Source organism: Halichoerus grypus, chromosome 3 (genome assembly GCF_964656455.1).
Source record: "Halichoerus grypus chromosome 3, mHalGry1.hap1.1, whole genome shotgun sequence".
NCBI lineage: Eukaryota > Metazoa > Chordata > Mammalia > Carnivora > Phocidae > Halichoerus > Halichoerus grypus.
Window position 1 is genome coordinate 180,188,880 of NC_135714.1, and position 26,471 is coordinate 180,215,350.

Genomic DNA, 26,471 nt, shown 5'->3' on the forward strand with positions numbered 1-26,471 from the left:
TCAACATAAATGCGATCTTTCACCTCCAACATTCTAGAAGGTCGCAGTTTACAATGCTGCTTCCACAACTAGAAAACAGAATAAAGTAATGGCATATATTAAACTTAAAGGAACAATGGTTATTTATTTTCATTTCAGAAATGAATAAACTCTTTTAGAAGTTTGTGGTGCCTTATGACGTTTATTTTTTTTTTTTTTTTTTTTTAAAGATTTTATTTATTTATTTGAGAGAGAGGATGAGAGGAGAGAGAGAGCACATGAGAGGGGGGAGGGTCAGAGGGAGAAGCAGACTCCCCGCCGAGCAGGGAGCCCGATGCGGGACTCGATCCCGGGACTCCAGGATCATGACCTGAGCTGAAGGCAGTCGCTTAACCAACTGAGCCACCCAGGCGCCCCATTTATGACGTTTAAAACATAAACTAGACTGGGGCGCCTGGGTGGCTCAGTCGGTTAAGCGACTGCCTTCGGCTCAGGTCATGATCCCAGGGTCCTGGGATCGAGTCCCACATCGGGCTCCCTGCTCTGCGGGGAGCCTGCTTCTCCCTCTCCCACTCCCCCTGCTTGTGTTCTCTCTCTCGCTGTGTCTCTCTGTCAAATAAATAATAAAAATAAAATCTTTAAAAAAAAATAAAAAAAATAAAAAAATAAAAAAAAAAATAAAAAAAATAAAACATAAACTAGACTGAAGCCTGGATATAACATACAGGCTGGTTATGAGAAAGACGATCACACATCCTGGCTTCCAGGGACACTCCCAGTTTATCCTGTCATCATGGCATAAATACTGATACCTCGCAATCTCTAACGTTCAAAAGCAAACTGATTGGGACGATAAACTATAGCGTCACCTAGTTACATCAAGTTCTTAATTCATGAGACTCTTACTCTTTAAGTTGGAAAATTTGGTTTCTTTGGAAATAGTTACCAAGTTTTGTTAAAACAAGCAAAAACTATAAATTAACCTTATGACTATAAATTTAGGAATGATTTAATCATAGGCTTCAATGGTGCAGCACCTACACATTCAGAGAATTCTAACTGTTCCATCTGCTTCTAAATTTGGGTCATGTTGCTAATTCTAACTTTGTACTGCATAGTATCATGCTTCATTCATGCTTTATTCATTTGTTCACTCATTTCAAGTGGTTATCGTTCACAGTATTCAATTAGTGTCTATATATGCTGTCTTTGGGAAAGGGCTGCGGAGGGAGGAATGGAAAGAATCAACATGTCTCATGGATATCACAGTACCTTTTACTTGAATTTTACAGAATTTTAAGACTGATATAGAGCTTTCTGCCTCGCTGCTCTTTCTGAGACTCACTTTGTCTGATTCTCTCCAAATGGGAATCCTTATGCCAAGTGGTTTAATGATTTCTTTGCTATTTTTAAACTTACTGAAATCATATGGTGTGAAGCTGCAACAGTTGTCCCAGCGTAATCGCAACTGGAAAGAGGAGAAGAGCACGGAGAACAGTAAGGAAAATGAGAGTCCTACAACCACCAGGTGGCATTTCTCACCACTTAGCTAATCAACAGGATTCATGAAAACACTAGGGGGAAAAGGTTTTCTCAGCCATTGCTTGACAAACACCCTGTGCTATACTGAGTCATTGCAAGAAATGAAAATGATCCAATAAAGTCCACAGCCAGACATAATAAAAGATTTAATTCACCACTGAAAAGTGTTTAAAAGCTGCATAAAATATTTAAAACTCCTCTAACACAATCCTTTTAGAATCAAAGGCCTCGGAAAGGATTACAGAAGGCAATCCTCCTATTTTCCAAAAGCTTACTTTAAAACCATTTCTTTTTAAAGATTTTATTTATGTATTCGACAGATAGATACAGAGAGAGCACAAGTAGGCAGAGTGGCAGGCAGACGGAGAGGGAGAAGCAGGCTCTCCGCTGAGCAGGGAGCCAGACGTGGGGCTCGATCCCAGGACCCCAGGATCATGACCTGAGCCGAAGGCAGCTGCTTAACCGACTGAGCCACCCAGGCGCCCCTAAAACCATTCTAAATTAATGGAAGCAGTCCTCGAGGCACACTGAGCCTCCTGACTTTCACCATACAAATATCTTGTTCCTCTATTACGTGTACTATTAACACTGTTAACCTTTCTTTATTATTTGTACTGTTCCACACACCATTTACTGTTTGATACCATTGCTTCTACTTCTATAGGTATGGATCTAAATTCCTTTACTGCACCATGAGCTACTTCAGGGCAGAAACGATGTTTTATACTTCTTTCACATCACTTGCCTGAAACCAGCACGGTGCCCCACTGTGAAGCTACAGCCAACTCCACCACTCCCTGCGTGGGAAAGGGATGTCTCTGTTTCTCTGCTTTCTCACTGGAATTCGTTTATTCATTTACCCAAGTATTTATGGAGCACCCACTGTGTGCCCGGTCCTGTTCTAGATTATGACCAAAACCATCAAAAGCCTGTCCCCCACAGAGAATATCCTAGTGGGGACCCACAGACAATAGACAAAATATCATACAGTAAGTTAAACAGTGATAAGTGCTATTAAAAAAAAGCAAAGGAATATGAGGAATGTTGAATGTTGGAGGGAGAAATTAATTTGAAATTTTTAATATGGTGGCCCAGGAGGCCTAAATGAAAAAATAATATTTCAGCAAAGACTTGAGAGAAGTAGGGGATCACCCCATGTGAAAAGTATTCCGGGAGGAGCACCTGGGTGGCTCAGTTGGTTAAGCGTCCAACTCTTGGTTTCAGCTCAGGTCATGATCTCATGGGTCCTGAGACTGAGCCCCACGTTGTCGAGCTCCACACTCAGCAGGGAGTCTGCTTGAAGATTTTCTAACTCTGCCCCACCCCCTGACTTGCACGGGCACTCTCTCTCTCTCTCTCAAATAAATAAATAAATAATCTTTTTAAAAAATAAGTATTCAGGATGCCAGTGTGGCTCAGTTGGTTAAGCGTCTGCTTTTGGCTCAGGTCATGATCCCAGGGTCCTGGGTTCAAGCCCCGAATCGGGCTCCCTGCTCCGTGGAAAGCCTGCTTCTCCCTCTCCGATTCCCCCTGCTTATGTTCCCTCTCTCGCTGTGTCTCTCTCCATCAAGTAAATAAATAAAATCTTTAAAAAAAAAAAAATAGTGATAATACCAAATGCTAGCAAGGAGGCAGAGAAACTGGATCACTCACACATTGCTGGTATCAGCTAAGGGTGGGGATATAAATTTGGGAGCTGTCAACATATGGATGGCATTCAAACCGTACGTTAGATGAAATGACCAGGGACTTAAGTGCAGATAGGAAAGAGAGTAGGTCCAAAGACTAAGGTTTCTGGCATGCCAATGTTAAAAGTGTGGGGGATAAGATGACACAAGCAGAGGAATCTCAGAATGAAGAGACAGGAAGGAGGGAAGAGAAGCAAGAGAATGTGCTATCCTAGTGAAGAACTGTCTCAAAAAGGTAATGGAGATATTAATCTTGCTGGCTTGTTGTGAGGCTTAACCAAGATGAAAGCATTAACCCAGGGCCAGTCACATAGATGGCGTTCAATTCAGTCTAGTTTCTCTTTCAGTATATGCTTGCTAATTGGTACAATTAAGTTTTTTTTGTTGTTTCATTTTAATGTATGCTCTAACCAGATCTTTATGAGAAGAGCTAACAAAAAGAAACTCTCAATTTTGCTACTTATAAGTATAATTAATATGCAATGGAAATGAACTAGACAATTTACCAAGAGAATAACAAACAATCTCTAATGCTTTTTCTTAGTTTACTCGTAAACTGTTAAATCTTGGGCTCAGAGGACATGATAGCTTCACTACTACGAGGAAAACCTAAACATAAATCAACCTTGTTTATTCATTCAAAATTAATACAGTAGACTAGAGAACCCAAATATACCCAAATGATTTTTAACAAAGTGTCAAAAGCAATTCAACAGAAGGGGAAATGGCTTGGAGCAATTGGACATCAACAGGCAAAAAAAAAAAAGGACCTCAATCTAAATCTCACACCTTACACAAAATTTAATTCAAAATGAATCATGGACTTAAATGTAAACAAATGTAAAACTATTAAAATTTTAGGGAAAAATCATAAGAGGAAATCTTCAGGATCTAGGGTTAGGTGAAGAGCACAATAAAAGAAAAAACTGATAAACTGGACTTCATCAAAATTAAAAATGCTTGCTATGTGAAAGACACTGTGAAGACAATGAAAAGGCAGCTATAAATTGAAAACTATTTATGAACCACATATCTGACCAAGGATTCATATTTATAATAAAACACTTTCAACAGTTTAAAAGAAAATTCCAATTAGATCAGGCATTTCACAAAAGAGGCAATTAGTACAAGAAAAGATGTCATCATCAGCCATTAAAGAAATGGCCCAGTCAGTTAAGCATCAGCTATCGACTTTGGCTCAGGTCGTGATCTCAGGGTTGTGGGATCAAGCCCTGTGTAGGGCTCCGTGCTCAACAGGGAATCTGCTTGGGATTCTTTCCCTCTGCCCCCTCACCCCACTCATGCTCGCTCGCTCTCTCTTCTCTTTCAAATAAATAAGTCTTTTTAAAAAAAAAAGAACTGTAGGGGCGCCTGGTTGGCTCAGTCATTAAGCGTCTGCCTTCAGCTCAGGTCATGATCACGGGGGCCTGGGATCAAGCCCCGCATCGGGCTCCCTGCTCTGCAGGAAGCCTGATTCTCCCTCTCCCACTCCCCCTGCTTGTGTTCCTGCTCTCGCTATCTCTCTCTCTGTCAAATAAATAAATAAAATCTTAAAAAAAAAAAAAGAACTGTAAAGACCATACCAATGTCATATTCCTAGTTTTGATATTATACTACAGTTATACAAGATATTACCATTAGGGAAACTGAAAGGTACATAGAATCTCTCTGTACATTTTTTTTACAACTGCCCGTGACTCCATAATTTTTCAAAAAATAAAATGGTTGCCATTATTGTAAATTCTCAAGCTGTTCATATAAAACACGCCACTCATGTAGAAATCTGCTATTCTTTATAATTAGGGAAGAAAGTGGAATTTTAGTACTAGAAACTTTACTAAAATCTCTCTGGAATAGTTCCTTTTTCAGGTTTTCAATATAATGCAAGAAGAGGTGACTATGCTTTCACAGCATCCTAGAGTAAAAGGACGCATGCATAAGAGCTCATTGAGAAGGCATGGGACCTAAACATGGTTCTAAAGTCATGTCTGCGTTCTACGGGTCAAATCTGGTCCATAGCCTGTTTTGCCCACAAGCAAACAGTTTTTACATTTTTAAAGGGTTGTGAAGAAAAAAACAAAGAAAAATGTGCCAGAGACCATATGTGGCCCATAAAGCCTAAAATATTTATTATCTGGTTCTTTCAGAAAAAGTTTGCCAACCCCTACTGTACAGTATTCCTCAGAAAATTACATGCTAACCTTAGAAGAAAGCCAAAGTTAGAATTTCTTCTACACCTTTCCCCTGTTTTCACTATCCATTTGCCCTTTCATAGAGAAGTCTTCAGCCTTCTGGCAATTCCCCAGTCCTGGACTCTCTCCTTTGATATGAATGTCATTTCAAGATATTGCACTTGGCAAGCTTACCGATGGGAGTAATGCCTTTAGGGAGCCCAAAGTCCGGAATGAAATTCTAAAATCATGTCCCCATTCAGAAATACAGTGAGCCTCATCCACAGCAATAAGTGTGATACCTACGAAAGTGAAAAATATAAAAACAGGGAAAATAAAGTTCAAAAAGAAGCCATAAATTCATCTAAATCAATATCACCTTCACTTAGAATATATAAATATTACAGAAAGGAGAAAAAAAAATTCAAATCAAAGTATTTGGTTCATATAAAAATATAAGCATAAATGACATCAGGCAACACCAAAAATCATTATGAGAATACAGGATGGGACATACATGGGCAAAGGCATATGGATAAAAGAAGGAAACATTTATATATTATTCAAACAACATTATTTATTAGATTTCACAGCTTTCATCATTATTCCTCAGAGAAATGAATTACTTACTATTACTTTGCCCTCAAAACTATCACTCATGAACCATTTGCAATGATAATGCCTTAAAAAAGAAGAGCTGGGGTTTTTTTTCTCTTTGGTAATACTTCCAATTTTATCTCATCGATTAGCTACCAAAAACGATTAAAGAGCACACTCTACTGAGATGAAGTCATCATCGTTGTCCATGACCAATCACATATCAGACCGCAGAGAGTTCCCCTGGAATGTCAATACTGGAAGACAGGATGATATCCACGTTTTTTAATGTAAAATGGTAAGAACTAAATCTCAGTATGTACAATGTAGGTAAGAAGGAATATAATTCGTTCTTTCTTCCCCTAGCAACCCCTTTACTCTGCCCCCACACCACACACCCACACTGAAACAGAATCAATGGTGTGTAGTAATGCATTTCAGAAAAGGGCTTTATTGTATAACCACCCATTAAAATGTCTTCAGATACTTCAAAGTAATGATAGTAGTGCCTTTGCCCTCCATTACCAACTTAATACTTATGACAAAAATAATTTTTTCCATCAGTGGAGATGATCATTACTTGATACTTACTTGAGTATTAATGATTTTCTGCCATTAGGGGGGTGACTACAAATATGTGCTCTAGAGTCAGACTACCTGGATGCAGAACCAGGATCCACCACTAACGTTTGTATTACCTTAAGCAAGTTACTTAAGCTTCGAGTGTCAACACAAATAAAAGGTAGACATAGTAGTACCTAACATTTTTTAGTCACTCTGAAGATTAAGTCAGATCATTCACATAAAATACTAAGATAGGACCTGGCATAAAAGGCAGCTCAATAAAAACAAAACAAAACACCAAAATATTACTATTATAGTTATTAAAGGCCCACTATGATCCAAACACTTTCCTAGGAAAAGAGTAATGAGATGTACTCTGGGGGCGCCTGCGTGGCTCAGTTGTTGGGCGTCTGCCTTCGGCTCAGGTCGTGATTTTAAGGTCCTGGGATTGGGCCCCACATCGGGCTCCCTCCTCGGCAGGAAGCCTGCTTCTCCCTCTCCCACTCCCCCTGCTTGTGTTCCCTCTCTCGCTATGTCCCTCTGTGTCAAATAAATAAATAAAATCTTTAAAAAAAAAAAAAGATGTACTCTGTAACCTTGAGAAGCTCACAGCTCTAAAAGAGAAGACAGACGAGCAAATAAACTACAATTCACTGAGATTACCAAATACAATAGAGATGAAAAAGAAAGCAAAAAAATAAACCTACTAAATATGAATACAGGTTGATTAGCATCAAAATTCTCTGGCCGCTGCTGCATAGCTGGGAAAAATTCAATGTTACCACTAATTTTGGCTTTAGAAACTAAATGACCCAAATTTTAAATTAAATAGGTTAAAACAAACATGATGGCTCATCTTTTATTTTAAAACCTTCCTTAAAATTACAGGTTTAACTAACTACCTCTTAGTGGAGCTGAACTTTGTCCCTTACCATCAGTTTACCAAGCTTTTGCTAACTTTCACTTTAAATTTGCAAGTCCAAGTGTCTGCCCAAGTCCTATACATATTTCATTCTGGCATATCTGTCACTCAAGCCCTATTTCTAAAGTCAAAAGACAATTATAAGTGTGCTTGGTTGTAAGGAGTCTCCATATAAAATTATGTTTGCTGCTTCTGTTATACACTCATACTACTTAAAGAATGTAACATAAAAAGCATAAATCTGATTAGCTAAATGTCAGACTACCGCACAAACAGAACTCTTGAGGAGATTCATTTTGCAAGCATTTTACAATTTCCTACAAACAAAAGCCAAAGAAAAATACTTCAAAAAGAATTTATCCCTTTTTGTTCAACACTGAGAGTCAACCAAAAAGAGCCTGTTCATCCATTCCATGCAGAGTATTCTGTTCTACTGATTGCAGTAGTATTCATAATTTAATCCATTATAAAAAATAAAAACAGAGAATTAGAACTAGCTGTTAAAGGATTTAAGTAAATACTTAAACTAATAATTAATTAACTCCACCCCAGAAACAAAGCAAATACTAAAATGGAATAAAACATATCCAGCTCACCATGGACACAGATCCTAGCTTTTGTTATAAAACCATAAAATTTATCTATCTGGGTATTTAGGCCTCATTTAAGTGAAATATCCTTAAGAATTCCATAGAGTCTGGGGCGCCTGGGTGGCTCAGTCGTTAAGCATCTGCCTTCAGCTCAAGTCATGATCCCAGGGTCCTGGGATCGAGCCCCACATTGGGCTACCCGCTTGGCAGGAAACCTGCTTCTCCCTCTCCCACTCCCCCTGCTTGTGTTCCCTGTCTCTCTGTCAAATAAAAAAAAAAGAATTCTATACAGTCTAATAGGAGACACACCAAATTTTGCCTTCCATTAAAGGCAAAAATACAATATGCCAATAAGGGATAAGAAATTGGTAATACAGCACTGATTATGTATTTTTTTAAAAGATTATTTATTTATTTATTTGTCAGAGAGAGAGAGCACAAGCAGGGGGAGCAGCAGGAGAGGGAGAGAGAGAAGCAGGCCCCCGCTGAGCAAGGAGCCCGATGCGGGACTCGATCCCAGGACCCCAGGATCATGACCCTAGCCGAAGGCAGATGCTTAACTGACTGAGCCACCCAGGTGCCTCTGATAATGTATTTAATCAAATGTATAACTTCCTCCCTCGTTCTTTTGTTCATGAACATTTAATACATACTAAAAAGAAACAAATTTGTTTTCATTATATTGTTAACAAAAATTAAAGAGAGCATGGGTATTAAAGAGAGCACGTACTGAATGGAGCACTGGGTATTATATGCAAACAATGAATCATGGAACACTATATCAACAACTAATGATGTATGGTGATTAACATAACATAATAAAATTTAAAAAAATTATTAAATGCATTCCTAGAGTTATATGCTACTAACCAACCATTGAATGAGATGTTGCCATGTTGAAAATTTACCTATCCAGAATTATTTTAATATATAATTATATAATGAGATCATATAATATTAGGAAACTAAAACTGGTTGGGTCAACTGAATGAAGTAATAGTAGTTATGATTGCAACTCTTGGGTAGCTTATTCTAGCCATCAAGAGAGAAAAAAAAAACAAAAATTTTTGAAGTACAAAAAAATGGGCACCAGCTATTGACTAATTCTGTATTTACATTTTCTAGGAAATAAGCTCTGACTTACTATCTAACTTTTTAAAATCATACTCACTGGTGGCAAATAATCAAAGGTACTATGGTTTCCAACCCTAACTACACATCAGAATCACTCATGAAAGACTACAGGTGCCAGGAGCTCACCCCAGGCATGTTGAAGCAGAATTTTCAAGTTTGGAGGATACTACATTTTTCTAAAGTTGGAAAAGTGATTCTCATGAACAAGGGTGGAGAACCACTATTGTGATTTAATTTAGATTCTGAATATGAAAACAAGGAAATTAACATTTCATAGAATCTAAGATTCAACATTTGTTCAATAATGCATTTAAATCCCTACTATGTGCCAGGTACTGCACTAGGGCATTTTTTTCCCAAAAAAGTTTATAGTCTAGGGGAAGAAAAGAGATATATAAACAGGCAATTATAATACAGGAGCCTAATTTCTATGGCAGAAGGAATTATAGGTACTAGGGGATAAGACTGGAAAGATACCAAGTTGGAAAGTCAGGGACTTCCTGAAGGAAATACTGTTTGAAATCAACTTTAACAGAAGTGAAATCCAATATCCATCCATGTATTTAACTTTAAAGGATAATTCAATTAAATAAGTACTTATAAAAAGAGCCTATCATAACACTTACCAATACTGGCCTGAAGTTGCTGGAGTAGGCTCAAGTTACCTGAACAGAATTCTGGAGTTATGTATACAATCCGATATTTGCCTCTGTAAAAATAAACAAACAAAAAGAGAAATAGGAAAGGAAATGTGCTACACTAAAGAAAACAATCATCCACTGAACTACAGCTTAAAACCATAACACCTGACAAATTTTTAAATAAACTAAAAACTAAACAAATGTTATATGTGTGTATATATATCCACATATGTTAGTCCTTTGATCCCACTTTAACACAGCAAAATAAAAAGTGGCAAAGAGTACTCAGGGAGTACTCAGCATTAAGGTGATATTAGAAGCCAGGTTCTGATTTCCAAAAGTCCAGCCCCAAAACTGTAGTGTTTGAGTTAAATGATCAAGTCTATGGTAAGCTTTTTATGTGCTAGCAATCCACCCATATACTACCCTCCTTCTTGGAAAACTACACCCCATTACCCTACCATCGACTCCCTCCCCATGATTAAGCCCACAGCGCCCATGTTTCTCCTACGTATTTTGCTCTCTTGCCTAAATATATCTTCTTGGGCCAGGGTTAGCCACTGTATCAATGTCAAATCAATCAGTCTCTGTCCTAGAATTTAGGGGTCTGACCAAGAAACAACCAGTCTCTGCCAATGGCAAGACCTGTAATATGTGAATAAAGGAGCTGCAGAGCAGTCTTCCCTATCTTGTGACTAGAAAAGCAGAAAATGCTCATCTCCTCAGAAGAACGAGGAAGACACACAGAGGCTATAAATAAAAGAAAGCATTACTGGGGGTGCCTGGGTGGCTCAGTCGTTAAGCGTCTGCCTTCGGCTCAGGTCATGATCCCAGGGTCCCGGGATTGAGCCCCGCATTGGGCTCCCTACTCCGCGGGAAGCCTGCTTCTCCCTCTCCCACTCCCCCTGCTTGTGTTCCTGCTCTCGCTTTGTCTCTCTCTGTCAAATACATAAATAAAATCTTCAAAAAAAATAAAAAGGCATTATTGTATTCTTGATACCCAATTCCAAGTCTCTTCCTAAGGGGTGGCTAACTTGTGTTCAGTGTGATCCACGAGACATTCCTACATCCTTAATATAAAATTCAGTATTTGCCTAAGCTAGCTTGACTTTCTTCTATTCTGGGCAGATAGAATCTTAACTAAGACAATGTTTGTAATAGAGGTTAAGTCTAGGGCATTTAAAATATATAGAGTCTCCTTTTCATTCTACCAAGTGAAAACATAAAGTTAAGTAGAATGAAAATGAATTTCCCTTATAAAAAGACTTTTCTTTTGATGTAAAAAAATATTTCATCTACTGTGTGCTAGGCATGGTGCTTTCATTAGGAATTAGGAACAAAACAGATATGCTTTTAATCTCATGAAATTAATTCAATATTCTAATTCACACAGCAAAACAGTATAAATAACAAGCTCTGATGTCAGACTGCCCAAGGTTTGAGTCTCAATTCTACTTCTTACAAGCTAAATGATCTTATAGCCAAGTACTAACTTTAGTGTGCCTCAGTTTTTTCAGCGTAATATAGTAATAATAATTATAAGGACAGCTAATTCAACAGATAATCTAGATTGAAGATAAATCCAATCAAATTCCAGCTGGCATTTGAGTAGAAAAGGTAATTTTGAAATATGTTTGGAAATACAAAGGACCTAGAATAGACAAAACACTTTGAAAAACAAGAACAAAATTGGAAGACTTGCACTACCTGATTTCAAGGCTTATTATAAAGCTACAGTAATCAAGACACCAACCCAGATGGGCAAACAGATTGATAGAACAGAGAACACAGAGTGGAGCAATAGGCCCATAAATATGTAGTCATTTTCTTTTTGACAAAGGTACAAAGGCAATTCAGTGGAGAAAGAATAGTATCTTCAACAAATGGAGGTAGAACAATTGGATAACTTTATGAGAAAAATAAATTATAATCAATAACTAGTACAATACACAAGATTTACATTAAATGGGTTGTAGGCCTAAATGTAAACCTTAAAACTGTAACACTTTTAGGAGAAAAAAATAAACGAAAGTCTTTGTGACCCTGAGTTAGGCAAAGGTTTCTTAGATTCCACACCAAAAGCAAAATCCATAAAAGAACAAACTGACAGACTGGACTTCAAAATAAACAACTGCTGCCCTTCAAAAGAACTGTTCAGAGAATGAAAAGAGAAGTCACAAACTAGAAGGAAATGTTTGCAAAGCATATACCAAATAAAGAATTTGTATTCAGAATATATAAATGACTATCAAAACTCAATAAGGGAAAAACAACAATAAAGAACAGGCAACAGATATGAATCGATACTTCCTCAAAGAAGAAGCCTCAAAGATGGCCAATAAGTATATGAGAAGATGCTCAACATCACTAGTCAGTAAGGGAATGCAAATTAAAAACACACTGAGATCCTATTAGAATGGCTAAAATCAAGACTGGCCATACCAAGGAATGGCAGAGAGGAGGAGGCACTGGAACTCTCAGACCCTGAGAGTGGGAATGTAAAATGGTACAATCACTCTCAGAAAGTCTGGCAGTTTCTTAAAAAGTCAACATAGAATAACCTATGACCCAGCAATTCCACTCACTGGCATATACACAAAAGCGTGAAAGCATATCTTCATATAAAAACTTACACTCAAACGTTCACAGTACAATTACTCCTAACAGCCCAGAAGTGGAAACAACCTAAATGTCCATCATTAGTGAATGGATAAACAAAATATGGTATGTCTGTTTCATCCATAAAAAGAAATCAAGTACGGACAACATTATGCTAAGTGGAAAAAGCCAGATACAAAAGGCCATATACTGTATAAGTCCATTTATATGAAATATCCAGAATAGGCAAATCATAGAGACAGAAAGCAGATTAGTGGTTTGAGGGGGCTTAGGGGGGACAGACACTGGGGAGTGACTGCTTAATGGATACAGAGGTTTTTTGGGGGTGAAGAAAATGTTCTGGAGTTAGATAGTGGTTGCACAACATTATGAATGTAATAAAAGCCACTGAACTGTACACATTTAAAATGGTTAAAATGATGACTATTATATAAATTTATCTCAATCAGACAAAAAAGTTAAATATATATTCACCACATGATCCAGTTATTCCACTCCTTGGTTTATACCAATGAAATGAAAACATATGTCCATACAAAGACGTGCATACAAATGTTCAGAGCAGCTTTATTTGTAACAGCCCAAAACTGGCAACAATGCAAATGTCTTATCAACAGCTGAACAGATGAAAGGAACTGTGACATCTCCACATGATGTAATCTATTCAGCAATAAAAAAGGAATGAACTATTGATACATGTAACAAGATGGATGAAACTCAAAGTAATTATGCTGTGTGATTTAAACCAGACAAAACGAGAGCACATATTGTATGACTAATTCTGTTTATGTACAATTTTAGGAAACATAAGCTAATCTAGAATGACAGAAAACAGATTAGTAGTGACCTCGTGAGTGGGGTAAAGCAGGTAGGAAAAACTGAGGGGAATGGATTACAAAAGGTATAAGTAAACTTTGAGGATGATGGATCTGTGTTCATCATCTGGATTGTGGTGATGGTTTTGTGATGGTGTATATATGCCAAACTTACCAAATTAGATATATTTTAAGTATGTAAAACTTATTATATGTCAATTATACCTCAATAAAGGTGATTTAAAATGTTTAAAGAGAAAGAAAACATACATTCAAAAAAAAATTTATAGGAATGTTCATAGCAGCTTCATTAGTAATAGCCCCGAACTACAAACAGCTTAGGCAACTACTGATAAGGAAATTAAAAAAAACAAACTATGGTATTTTCATACAATGACGTATCACTCTGATATACTTAAAAAACTACAGATACATACAACATGAAGTATTCTCAAAACACTTTCTTGAATGAAAGAAGTCTTACACAAAAGTTCATATTGTATGAATCCATTTACATGAAGTTCTAGAACAGACAAAAGTATGATAGAAAAAAATTAGACAGTGGTCTGCTTTAAAATGGAGAAAGAAGGACAGACTGGGAAGGGACATAAAGGAACTTTCTGGAGTGACAGTAATACTCTGTATCTTGATAGAGGTTTGGGTGATACATTTGTATGCATTTATCAAAACTCAGTAAATACATGTGTATATATGTGTTTATTAATAAAATACATACATATGTTAATCTATATACACATATACATAATTTGTGTGTGTTTGAGATTTTATTCTTAGGACTTATGCCATAATAGGACTGGTGGGGCAAGAGATCTAGAATCCAGTCCCTGCTGAGCCATTAATTCATTGAATGACTTTAGGCAAATTATTTTCTCTAGGCCTCAGTTTGCTCATCTGTAAAATGAGACAAAACTAGGTAGTTCTTGTTCAAAACCAAAATTTTACAACAATATGACTACAATGCTAACTTCACAGTCCAAGAACTAAAAATAATAGATTTCTTTAAGTTTGAAAGATTTTAAAATGAACAATTCTACAAATGTACTATAAAAACAAAGTACATTTTTTATTTTTTATTTTTTTTATTTTTTTTAAAGATTTTATTTATTTATTTGACAGAGAGAGACACAGCGAGAGAGGGAATACAAGCAGGGGGAATGGGAGAGGGAGAAGCAGGCTTCCCACGGAGCAGGGAGCCCAATGCGGGGCTCGATCCCAGGACCCTGGGATCATGACCTGAGCCGAAGGCAGACGCTTAACGACTGAGCCACCCAGGCGCCCCAAACAAAGTACATTTTTTAATCATGAACATTTCATCCACACATTAAATAAAAATTTTTATATAAATTTTTAAATAAATTATATATTTTTATATATAATTTTGTATAAAATTCTCTCACATACCATAGACACCCAACCACATAATCACAAATCATATAAATTACTCACGATTTAATATCTTCTAGAACATTTTTTGGTTGTGCTGATCCCAGAAAACAAGCTGGAATGTTGGACATTCTAGAAGAAGAAAAACAAATATTCTGGAGCCATGTACATACTACAAAGATCAACTTCATTCTTAACGACTAAGGAAATATAATGATGGACCAAGTCCCCTTCTTTGTAATCCTCACTCGTTTTGTAACTCACTAATTTGATAAACAAATTCCTTCAAAGGCCATATTAGAGAGCAGGTTGTTAGGGCATGTTTTTCAGAAAGATTGTAAGCTCAGGTTAAAGAGGTTTAAAATTTTTCTGTAACTAAAAATTACATACTTCCATGTATATACTTTATACCAAGCTAAAGAGCAAAGGTAACCAGAAGAGAAAAGAATTTTGAGATATGGATGTAAACTGGCTTAGAGTTTGCTGTTACAAAAATTTTTATTGGGACCATCTGGTAGCCTTGGATTATAGAGAACTCAAGAAAGAAGTTAAGTCCTTCCACCAATTTATCACTAAAAAAGATTGGGCAACATTCACAGAAATGTGTTCCTGGGAACTAGATTTTAACATACATGATAGATTACATGTTTCCTTCATGGAAGAAAAAAAAGGGTGATAATGTAGCAATGAAAACATTACTGGGGCACCTGGCTGGCTGAGTGGGGAGAGCCTGCGATTCTTCATCTCAGGGTTGTAAATTCAAGCCCCACATTGGGTGTAGAGATTACATAAAAGTGGAAGGAAGGGAGGGAGGGAGGGAGGGAGGAAGGGAGGGAGGGAGGGAGGGATGGAGGGAAGAAGAAAACATTACTTACTTAAGCTGGAGCACTTGGTCTTCCATCAAAGAAATAAGAGGAGAGATGACAAGGCCAATCCTGCCTGAATACACAGGTGGGTACTGGAAGCACAAACTCTTTCCATATCCTGGAAATAAAAATAATACACTGATAGAAATAAAAATAAAGCCTTGGTACTTGGATTTCTTCTTACAATGTACTTGTGTGAGATGAATGGTCCCTACTAACATGCTATCCTCCTAAGAGCTAATTCCTGCATAAATTTGAGCATCTAATCTCAGATCAGTCTCTTCTGTATTTTATATCATTTGTATTTGTATTTATATTTTGAAAGTGTAATAAAAGATCACGCATTTCAAAACCTTTAAGTTTTATATTTTAGAGGACTAAGTTATTGCTTACGTACAACTTACCAGTTGCCATCACAACAACATTATCTCTTCTTTCTTCCAAAACAGAATGAATCACCTTCCACTGAACCCTGGAGGGTAAAAAGCAAAAGGCTATTTTGTTTTACTAACAAGAAACCTAGGGGCGCCTGAGTGGCTCAGTTGGTAAGCGTCTGCCTTCGGCTCGGGTCATGATCCCAGGGTCCTGGGATAGAGCCCCACATCTGGTTCCCTGCTCAGCAGGAAGCCTGCTTTTCCCTCTCCCATTCCCCCTGCTTGTGTTCCCTCTCTCGCCATCTCTCTCTCTAATAAATAAATAAAACCTTTAAAAAAAAAATAAATAAGGACAGGTGGAAAAATGTTTCATTTTTTCACTACCTCTAACAATTATATTTCTGAAAGATTGCATTTATTTATTTAATTTTAGATTGTATTTATTTATTTTATTTTAGAGAGAGAGCGCATATGCACAAGCAGAGGGAGGGGCAGAGGGAGAGGGAAAGAATCTCAAGCACACTCCACATTGAGCATGGAGCCATCGAGGGGCTCGATTTCACAACCTGGAGATCACAACTGGAGCCAAAACCAAGAGTCAGAAGCTTAACAGACTGACCCACCCAGGTACCCCTCTAATAGAATTTCTTTTACATTTTTGAGCTTCAATATATGTATAAATTTATTGATTAAAATAAATAAAAGAGGGGCACCTGGGTGACTCAGTCAGTTAAGCATCTAACTCTTGATTTCAGCTCAGGTCATGATCTCAGGGTTGTGAGATGGAGCCCCATATCGGGCTCTGCACTGGGCATGAAGCCTGCTTAAGATTCTCTCTCTCCCTCTCCCTCTGCCCCTCTCTGCACTTGCACGCGCGTGCGCAAACACAGACCCTCTCTCTCCCTCTCTCTCTCTCTCTCTCTCGCATGCATGCGCACATGCTCTCTCTCTCTCTCTCAAATAAATAAATAAATAAATAAATAAATAAATAAATAAATAAAAGAAATGCTCCAGAGGCAAGGATTGCCTGAGAAGGGACATGAGGGAACTTTCTGGAGTGACTGTAATGTTCCATATTTGACTAAAGGGTTAGGCTACATGGGTGCATGCATGTACCCTTAAGATGTGCAAATGCATATTTAAGGTTTGACCATTTCCTTGTATGTAAATTTTACATCAAAAGAAATAAACCATAAATATTTAACTATAGTTAATGATTTATACATTGAAGTACTTAGGGAGACAAATAATGATGTCCAGTCTACCCTGAGATGCATTTTTTAATTTAGGTAGATTAAGGAATGGATAGAGAGGTGATAGATGGATATATGATAAAGCAAGTATACTAAAATGCTGAATATACAGGTATTCATAGTAAAAGAAATTCTTTCAGCTTTCCTATATCTTTGAAAATTTTTTTAATAAAATGTTGAGGGAAAAATCAATAGGAAAGGTGATCTTCTGATGTGCTGATAATGACCTATTTTTTTCTTATGTGAGTCCTGGTTACACAGGGTGCCTAGTTTGTAAAAATTCATTGATCTATACATTCATGTGCACTTTTCTGTATGTAGGACATAGTTTAATAAAAAAAAAATTTAAGATCAAAGAAAAGAAGAAAGAAATGCTTCCGTGGGTTAAATTTTAAATTTGCAGAATAGGAAAAATCCAGTCTAGATTTTTACATTCTTATTAGTTTTATTCAAAATTACTTGTTCCTTACCTCAGTTTTAGTCATCTCATTTTAATACTTAATAAATGTGCCCCTTTAGATATAAATACATTTGAATATATTAAAACTGATAAGATTATCACTGTTCTTCAAACCGTTACCTCATGAATTTCTATTACATCACCATGCTTTGGACAATAAGTTGTACAAAATAGACACACAGATACTTATTTAATGAAAAACAACTCAACATTAAATTAAGATTAATTTATTAATGTGTTTAAACTAGTGTCTACACAGAACTCTCTTTGGTAAAGGAAGCCATTTTCTCTTATAAAAACAATGTATAGATACAAATTTTAAATAAATATTATTTTAAAATATCTTTGTAGTCACTTACAGGAAATACAGTGCGGAATGTATAAACTACAGTGAAGTTGTACTATTACTATTAAACAGGTGGATTATTTGCTATTTTTCCTTTGTGAAGAAAATTGTGAATATGCAATTTAATTAACTGAGATTATACTCACGGCTTAAAACTGGAATGGCCAAAATAGATCTTGAGGGAATTAATTTGGCTTGCATTAGGTCCTGGTAATGAATGGTCTTAAAATAAAATAAAATGGTCATTTATGTTAAAATACAAGTGATGGGAAATAAAAATTTTATTTCATTGGCTTCTTTTAAAGAATATAGTGATAAGTACCAGAGGTTACTGTTTTCTGTCTTTTAAATCCAACTAACTTGGTCCTCTGGATACCAGTCATGATTTCAGTTACTTTGATTATTACCTAATACTAAGGATTAGAACTTTGTGATTCTACTACAAAATGGTTCACTATAAGAACCTTTGGTCAACATTATAAGAAAATGATGTTTTGGAATTTGCTATAGTTCCAAAACCTAACATTTAAACCCAACCATGGCAAGCGATATACCAATGCGAATTTCACCATAAAACCAACTTTCAATTAATAGTAATCAGAAGTTACATTACTATCACAAATAAAATCCACAGATAAAATTAAATCTTCATTTTAGTTACCACTCCACTAAATCCTTGACCACAATTCTAAATGCATAGCACAATGGAGTTACATTGATTTTACTCAACTGACTTTTATTTTCTACTCAGGTTGAACAGTTCATGAGTGGCCAAGACAGAGCAAAGTGAAGAATCAAGACCATTCATCTATAAACAAATGAAAATTCATTATTGTACTTCTCAGCTTTTAACAATTCTAAATAGAGAACTAAATTGATTTGGAGATGTTATGCCTTCATTTAATACAAGAAAACAAAGAGAATTAACATTTTCTTTAACATTCTCACATATTTTCCACCTACAATATGTATTTTAATTTTCCCACATTATAATATTGATGAATATAGCTCTAGGGGAGTGTTCTACTTTATGAGAAGACCCCATGGTTTGCCATAATGAATACTGTTACTTACACTTGAATAACATGAGGTTCATTTCATGGACTCCTTACTATAGTTGGCACACACAGTATGAAAATCAGTCCATTTTGCTATCTGAAACTGTGCCACTTGTTTCAAGGAATAAGCTCCTAAAGAACAGTCACAATGTATCTATGCCTTTAACAATAATGTTTAATATTAATGATACTAATTAATAATTATTAATGATTTTCTATTATTTTTACAAAACATAAAATTCAGAATGAAAGTTTCACATCACAAAGTGCGCCAAATAATACAATGCTTCTATACCTCTACTTTCATAAATAGTAAGATTGTGCTTTATAAAGACCAAACACCAAAGGATTTAATGACAAGTTTTTAGGACATCATTAATTACATGCCACAAACTCTTTGCCTCCAAATTGTTTAAAAACTGGACAGTATCAGAGGTGAGTCCTTTCAAACACGTTACAGTGCTTACCTGCATCATCTTCTTCTTCTTCTTCAATAGCTTCAATCTCATCTTCATCATCTTCAAAAGGAACATCCAGATTTCTTTCCATTTTTATGCATTTTGGATGAACTGGATCTGCCGTGCCAGTATTTAGATTTTCTAAAGACTGAAAGTTTAAAAGAAATCTTAAAAGCAAAACCATTGACAGTGTCGTATCTTTTTCACCAAACACAAAAGAAGTATTATTAACAGAACCTACAATTTTGTTCAAAGCTGGCAGATGTGCAACCAATACCACAAAAGAACATGTGTGCTCTAGTTTAAACATGTGCTCAAGAATGGTTTCTAAGGCACAAGGCCAAAGATGGAATACTTCCAGCATAAACAGTGTTTGTTAATAGCATATCATGAACTGCCCGTGGGGAAAGTTATCAAAATTTTGAATAAAATTTGAATTTAAAACTTTTTTCCTTTATCATACGTCAGTGTTTTCAATTGCCAAGAGGTAAATGTGGGTTTTACTGTTATTTTTGTAATGAGTTTCTCCATATCACGTGTCAGCATAAGATTTAAATAGTAAACAAGCAACGAATGTGTTTTTTGTGAATTATGTGAATTTGTTTACGTGAATTATGAAAACAATAAAAGATTCAAATAATTTTAGGAATGGATTATTACAAATGTGAATAAAGTTGCTCTTTACTTTGGCTTGATAATATTGGATTTTTTCCCCTAAATGAAGATTATCTATTTAAAGAACGTTAGTATATTTCAAAATTGTTTCATCTGCATAGTTTTTTACTCAAAAGAGACAGGAAGAATTATTAAACCACAGTTCTCATTTTCTTTTTATTAAACCTTCCATTTAATAAACTTGACTTTATGGTTTTCTAAAAAGTGTATTCATTTCAGGCCTAGAAAAGAAAAAGAGTGATTCTGTTCCTGATTCTTTATTCAAGTCAACAAATATACTTAGAAAAGCATTTTGAAAATAAAGTTCTCTCATATGGGCATCCAGATTGCCTTCTAAGAGGTTCAATATACAATGTAAGTTTGTGGAAGTCTGCAAGTGTCCTATAAATGTGCTACTTGAACAGCACTCCTCAGAGAAATGGCTAATCGATGAAGGAATATGATTTAGTATTTATGTCCTATTATTACTATTAGCTAATATTTATTAAATACTTAAGAAATACCAGGCTCTGTACTAAGCTCTTCACAAATAACACCTTAAATAATAACAGCTGTTAACTGAGTATCAAAAGGACTAAGAAACTTGCCCAAAGTCACACAGCAAATAAATGGAGACGCTGGGATATGAACCCACATCTAAATTCAGAATCCACATTCCTAATCACTACCCACTACTCTGGTTCAAAACAAAGAAACAGGAACCTAATCTCATTTCATAGGAAAAGAACAAAAATCACATTGACCTAAAGATAAGGAATAAGAAGCACAAATAATGATGAACTTCTGTGTTTTTCTTCATTTTCAATTTGAAATTTAAGCTTTTCTTTCTTATTGTCCATCCCTGGTTCACACCTGCCAAAGAAACTGGACGATGGATGTAGTGGTAGAATATACATAATTATAAAATAATACTTTGATAATAAAATAGGGGTAAATGAAATAATTTAAAACATTAGAAAATTATATATAATAAATATATCCATAGTAACTAAGACCAAAAGAAGGAAAGAAGAATATTGAATGTATAACAACAGAACTCCCAAATAAAAGGGGATACACATGGATGGGAAGAAAAAGAAACCTATTTCAACAGCAGAGGGCAAAATCACTACCAACATTCCAGGAAAAGATTTAAAAGAAGTGACCTGACAGGAATATGTCTTCTAATATAGAAAAATTAGTATACTACTACTAAAACATTATTCATAGGCCATATAAAGATGTAAACAAATATGAAATGGAAAATAAAATCTAATGGTTACATAAATGATAGTAATCTCATTGTGGGGGACATTTAGAAGCAGGTAATATTTTACATAATTAAGTGTCCTTTTTGAAAAGGAAGTAAATTTCCATAATTTCAAACATACCTTAATCATCTCCATTTCTAAATCTTCATCACTTTCAATTACATAAGATAGATCCTCTTCATTATCCTTGGAAGATAAATGCTTTAAAAAAAATTATATTTTGAACATTAGTTTTCCAATATAATTGACTCTATACCCCGTTTTCTACAAAATAAAGTTCCTATATACTAAATATCTTTAGACAACTTCCTCTTCTTCTCTAATAGATAAATTTATAATACCTGTTTATATGTTTTTATGAGACAGAGATAGAAAGGAAAACAGGGTAGTAAGAAGAGAAAGGAGAATAAACAGAAACAAAGAATCAAAGAAAAAGAGAAAGAAAGAAATATAATTGGAAAGACAGACAAGAGGACAAACAGACTTGATATAAAGCCTACAGAGAGAGTACAAAGTGACAAGTTCAACAGTGGTTAAACAATATCAAACTGTGTGTCCCAACTTGAGTACAAGAACCTCTTTACCATGTTGAAAAATTCTATTCTATTCTATCCTATTCTAAGAACAGTTGTTCTCTTATATCCACTAATTTTAAAAAGATCACAAAAAGCTCCTATGACTGTAATAATAGCTCTAAATAAATCACTATTTTACAAACAGCATCTATATACATTTGAAAAACAATGTCAGATAAGTTATTTATTCAGCTATTGCCAATGTTTGGATATGAGAAAACTTTACAATAATTTGGCAATCCCCAGGAAGCAAGTGTCCAACAGCATGAGACCCCTGCATAAAAGAAATATAGAAGGTTCCCAAAAGTCTAATCTTTAAATTGAAAGTAGGAGAAAAGGAAGCATAGCCATAATTAATCTGCAAAAATCAAGTCTTAAAAAAGGATAGCAGGAAGGGAAGAATGAAGGGGGGGAAATCAGAGGGGGAGACGAACCATGAGAGACTATGGACTCTGAGAAACAAACTGAGGGTTCTAGAGGGAAGGGGGATGGGGGGGGAGTTAGCCTGGTGATGGATATTAAAGAGGGCATGTACTGAATGGAGCACTGGGTGTTATACGCAAACAATGAATCATGGAACACTACATCAAAAACTAATGATGTGATGTATGGTGATTAACATAACATAATAATAATAATAAAAAAAAGATTTTAGGGGCACCTGGGTGGCTCAGTCGTTAGGCATCTGCCTTAGGCTCAGGTCATGATCCCAGGGTCCTGGGATCGAGCCCCACATCGGGCTCCCTGCTCTGCGGAGAGCCTGGTTCTCCCTCTCCCAGTCCCCCTGCTTGTGTTCCCTCTCTCGCTGTCTCTCTCTCTGTCAAATCAATAAAATTTAAAAAAAAAAAAAAAGGATTTTATTTTATTTATTTCTTTATTGGGGGGGGAGCAGAGGGAGAGAGAGAATCTTAAGCTGGCTCCATGCCCAGCATGCAGCCCAACAAGGGGCCCAATCTCACAACACTGAGATTATGACCTGAGCCGAAATCAAGAGTCAAGACACTTAACTGACTGAGCAACCCAGACGCCCCTTAAAAAAGGATTTTAAAATAAGTTTTATACAAAGAGAAAAAAATTCTTTTACTTTTTAAATAGTGTCTTTAATGAGTAAAAAAAAAAATTGCTAATTATTACACAATAAAAATGGCAATAATTGGGATAAAAGATGACAGATCATGAAATCCCGATCATAATTCTATATTATTATATGAAAAATACTGTCTTAAAATGTATACCTAATAAGAAATTTTCAAAAAGTTAAAGGGTGATGCAGACATTAGCAAAAGATATTTCCTAAAAGGGAAATCTGTTTTACAAGTGGTTGGTATGAGAATAGTCTGAAAATCATTTTAAAATAAAATGTATTTATATACTGGTAGAAGTGATTACTAATATAGTTACCAAACAGAGAACTTCTCAAATACTAAGACTTTTGATTGACATTAGAAAACTGAAGAGGGAAGAGGGAAGAGGGAAATAACCCTATTAAATAACTTCCAAATTTAATTTTAAAAACTAGTTATTACAAAATAAAATGTATAAAATGCTACCAAATATGGGCATCATAGGTAATTTTCTAAACTAATGAAAAACAAATGAGATAAAAGAATACAGCTATATGATGTCTCATTTTATGGTCTGTCTTTACAATAAAAGAAACACAAAGATTTCTCTAATAAAATTTCAGTATTTTAAAAAATATTCTTGGGGCGCCTGGGTGGCTCAGTCGTTAAGCGTCTGCCTTCGGCTCAGGTCATGATCCCAGGGTCCTGGGATCAAGCCCCGCATCGGGCTTCCTGCTCCGCGGGGAGCCTGCTTCTCCTCTCCCACTCCCCCTGCTTGTGTTCCCTCTCTCGCTGTGTCTCTCTCTGTCAAATAAATAAATAAAATCTTTAAAAAAAATAAAAAATATTCTTAACTTAGCCAGGAGAAAAACAACCTCACAAATTAACTACTCAGAACATAATAATTAGAAATCTAAACATGAAGTTGACAGATAATATAGAATGCTTCAAAACAATCTATTAAGAAAAAAATGTAGGTCACTGACTCTCCAGATAACAGTAAAGGTTAGTGTCAAGCAAAAACACTAGTTTATTAGAAACCCTCTCACATTAGTAAGTAAAGAAAATCTTGTATGAGGAAATATAACTACTCCCAAAAATCAAGTTTGGAAGAGTTAACACTAGTAGGTATATAGGAAATCCACAAAAAGCCAAGGTATCTATTACATAAAAATAGGGAGAAATACTAAAATAGTAAAGTACAGCAAATATGTACTGGCACTTTAAAATCTTTCCATTACAAAACCATTAATTTGTGCTTATTATACTAAGTCAAAAGCAGCAAACTATAACTCACAAGCCAAATTCAGCCCACTTTTTGTTTTTGTTAATGAAGTTTTATCGAAACACAAACAAGCTCATTTGTTTACATCTGTCTATAGTTGCTTTCACACTAAATTTTTATTTTTTTTTAAAGATTTTATTTATTCATCAGAGACAGAGAGAGAGGCAGAGGGAGAAGCAGGCTCCCCGCTGAGCAGGGAGCCCAATGCGGGACTCGATCCCAGGACCCTGGGATCATGACCTGAGCCGAAGGCAGATGCCCAACCATCTGAGCCACCCAGGCGCCCTCACACTAAATTTTTAGACAGAATTGAATAGTAACACCAGAAAACGTGTGATTGATCTGCAAAGCCTAAAATGTTTACTGCCCTTTCACAGAAAAAAATCAGCCAACCCCTACTAATGAATAAAAATTGTTTTCTATTCTATTTTTTTAGTACCTCAGGAGATTTGCAAGTAGCATCATTAAGAAATTTTTCCTGAGCCTGCCGTTCCAAAATCTGGAGTTCATGTTCTGTAATATCTAACGACATCAAACAAATTCTTTCTGTGTTCTCTTTCAACTTATTGCCTTCTTCTAATCCAGCTTCAAGTCCATCTTCTTCTTGTTTCACTTCATTTTGAAGTACATTTCCTTCATCATGTTTTATTAAATTATCAAGTGTTGTGTCCCATGTCTCCTCTTTAACTTTAGTAAACATTTTATGTTCTCTAATTTGTTTCTGTTGTACTCCATCAGCAGTTGGATCTTCCAATGGTAAAAACTGAATGGTCTCGGTAGAACCAGCTATCATCTTCTTCAATGAATACAGATTTTCTGAAATATCACTTAATAGTATAGAAATCCTAAAAAAATTAAGAAAGGGTAATTCAACTTTAACTTCAATAACTACCAGCACAGTTGTAATGCTTTTTAATAAGTATAAGCTTTCTAAATTGACCTTCATTTAAAGGACACACTGGATTACAGTTATTTTTCATTCCCTAATAACCAAAATATGCTTACAGCTGTTGGCTGCTCTCTAGAACAGCAAGGTACTTCTGCATTCAACTTGTACACTTAGGAAGTATATATGCTTATACGCTTGTTCACTTGTATGCTTCCTAAGTGTCAGCAGTGTTTGGTCACAGACTAATTCTTTATGCCAGATATACTTTTTGTGGTAATTAATTTAATTAAATATAAGTCAAATTAATGATACACGTCCACCAAAAAAAAAAAAAAAATTAAGCTGAACATGTTGAAAGACACAGCAATTTCCTTTTTTAAAAAAAGTTCTGTCTGATTAACTATAGTCAAAACAACTATAAAAGGAGGAAAAATCTTAAAAACTCCTAGGACTCTGCCTTTAAATTATTTCAAGTGTCTTAAGTTTTCACTCCATTTTAAAGAAATTAAAACTAGAAATTGCAGATGATACGTTATGGGTGTGCCTTAAACAAGAACCACTTTGCAAAATTCCAAAGAGCAGTCCTACATTTAATGAAAAAACCATGATAGATATCAAAATATTGGGAAACAAATATACACTAATATATTAAGTTACCATGTTTTAACTAACTGATTCAATTTGCCAATCAATTACTAGTCCCAACTGTAACATATAAGAGTGTTTATGTTATAATTCAAAAACGATGCTACTGTGCATGTTCAATAATCACAAAACCAGACACATATTCTTCAGAACAGAAAAAAAAAAATTCCCTTCAGTGCACAAATATAACAAATAAGAAAATATGGAGAAGTTGTTTATGAATAAATATGATATGAATTTCTTAACTCCTTAATTGTAATTGCTAATATAACATTTTAACTAAGTGACTTTATTTTTTATTTTTTATTTTTTTATATTTTATGACTTCATTTTTTTTAAGATTTTTTTTTATTTGAGAGAGAGAGAACATGAGCGACAGAGCACGAGTGGGGAGGAGGGGCAGAGCTAGAAGGAGAAGCAGGCTCCCCACTGAGCAGGGAGCCTGATGCAGGGCTCAATCCCAGGATCCTGAGATCATGACCTGAGTCGAAAGCAGAAGTTTAACCAACAGAGCCACCTAGCACCTCTAACTAAGTGACTTTAAACAGCTATTTATAACAAACCTGGTTAACTGCAAAGGAAAACCACTGCTAGAGTGTAAAATAAA

General features: G+C 35.6%; 1 protein-coding gene across 3 annotated transcripts in view; it reads right to left on the reverse strand.

Moving 5' to 3' along the window:
- The window catches only part of WRN (WRN RecQ like helicase), a 153,726-nt gene that overhangs the window by 70,956 nt on the left and 56,299 nt on the right, over positions 1-26,471 (reverse strand). For all 3 annotated transcript variants that reach the window (XM_078069648.1, XM_078069649.1, XM_078069646.1), the window contains exons 9-17: positions 24,770-25,175; positions 21,527-21,607; positions 19,491-19,629; positions 18,112-18,187; positions 15,937-16,004; positions 15,542-15,650; positions 14,730-14,798; positions 9,814-9,896; positions 5,576-5,682 (exon numbers count right to left, since the gene is read on the reverse strand). In XM_078069648.1, coding sequence (XP_077925774.1) covers positions 5,576-5,682; positions 9,814-9,896; positions 14,730-14,798; positions 15,542-15,650; positions 15,937-16,004; positions 18,112-18,187; positions 19,491-19,629; positions 21,527-21,607; positions 24,770-25,175 — 1,138 coding nt within the window. The remainder of the gene's footprint in view (positions 1-5,575; positions 5,683-9,813; positions 9,897-14,729; positions 14,799-15,541; positions 15,651-15,936; positions 16,005-18,111; positions 18,188-19,490; positions 19,630-21,526; positions 21,608-24,769; positions 25,176-26,471) is intronic.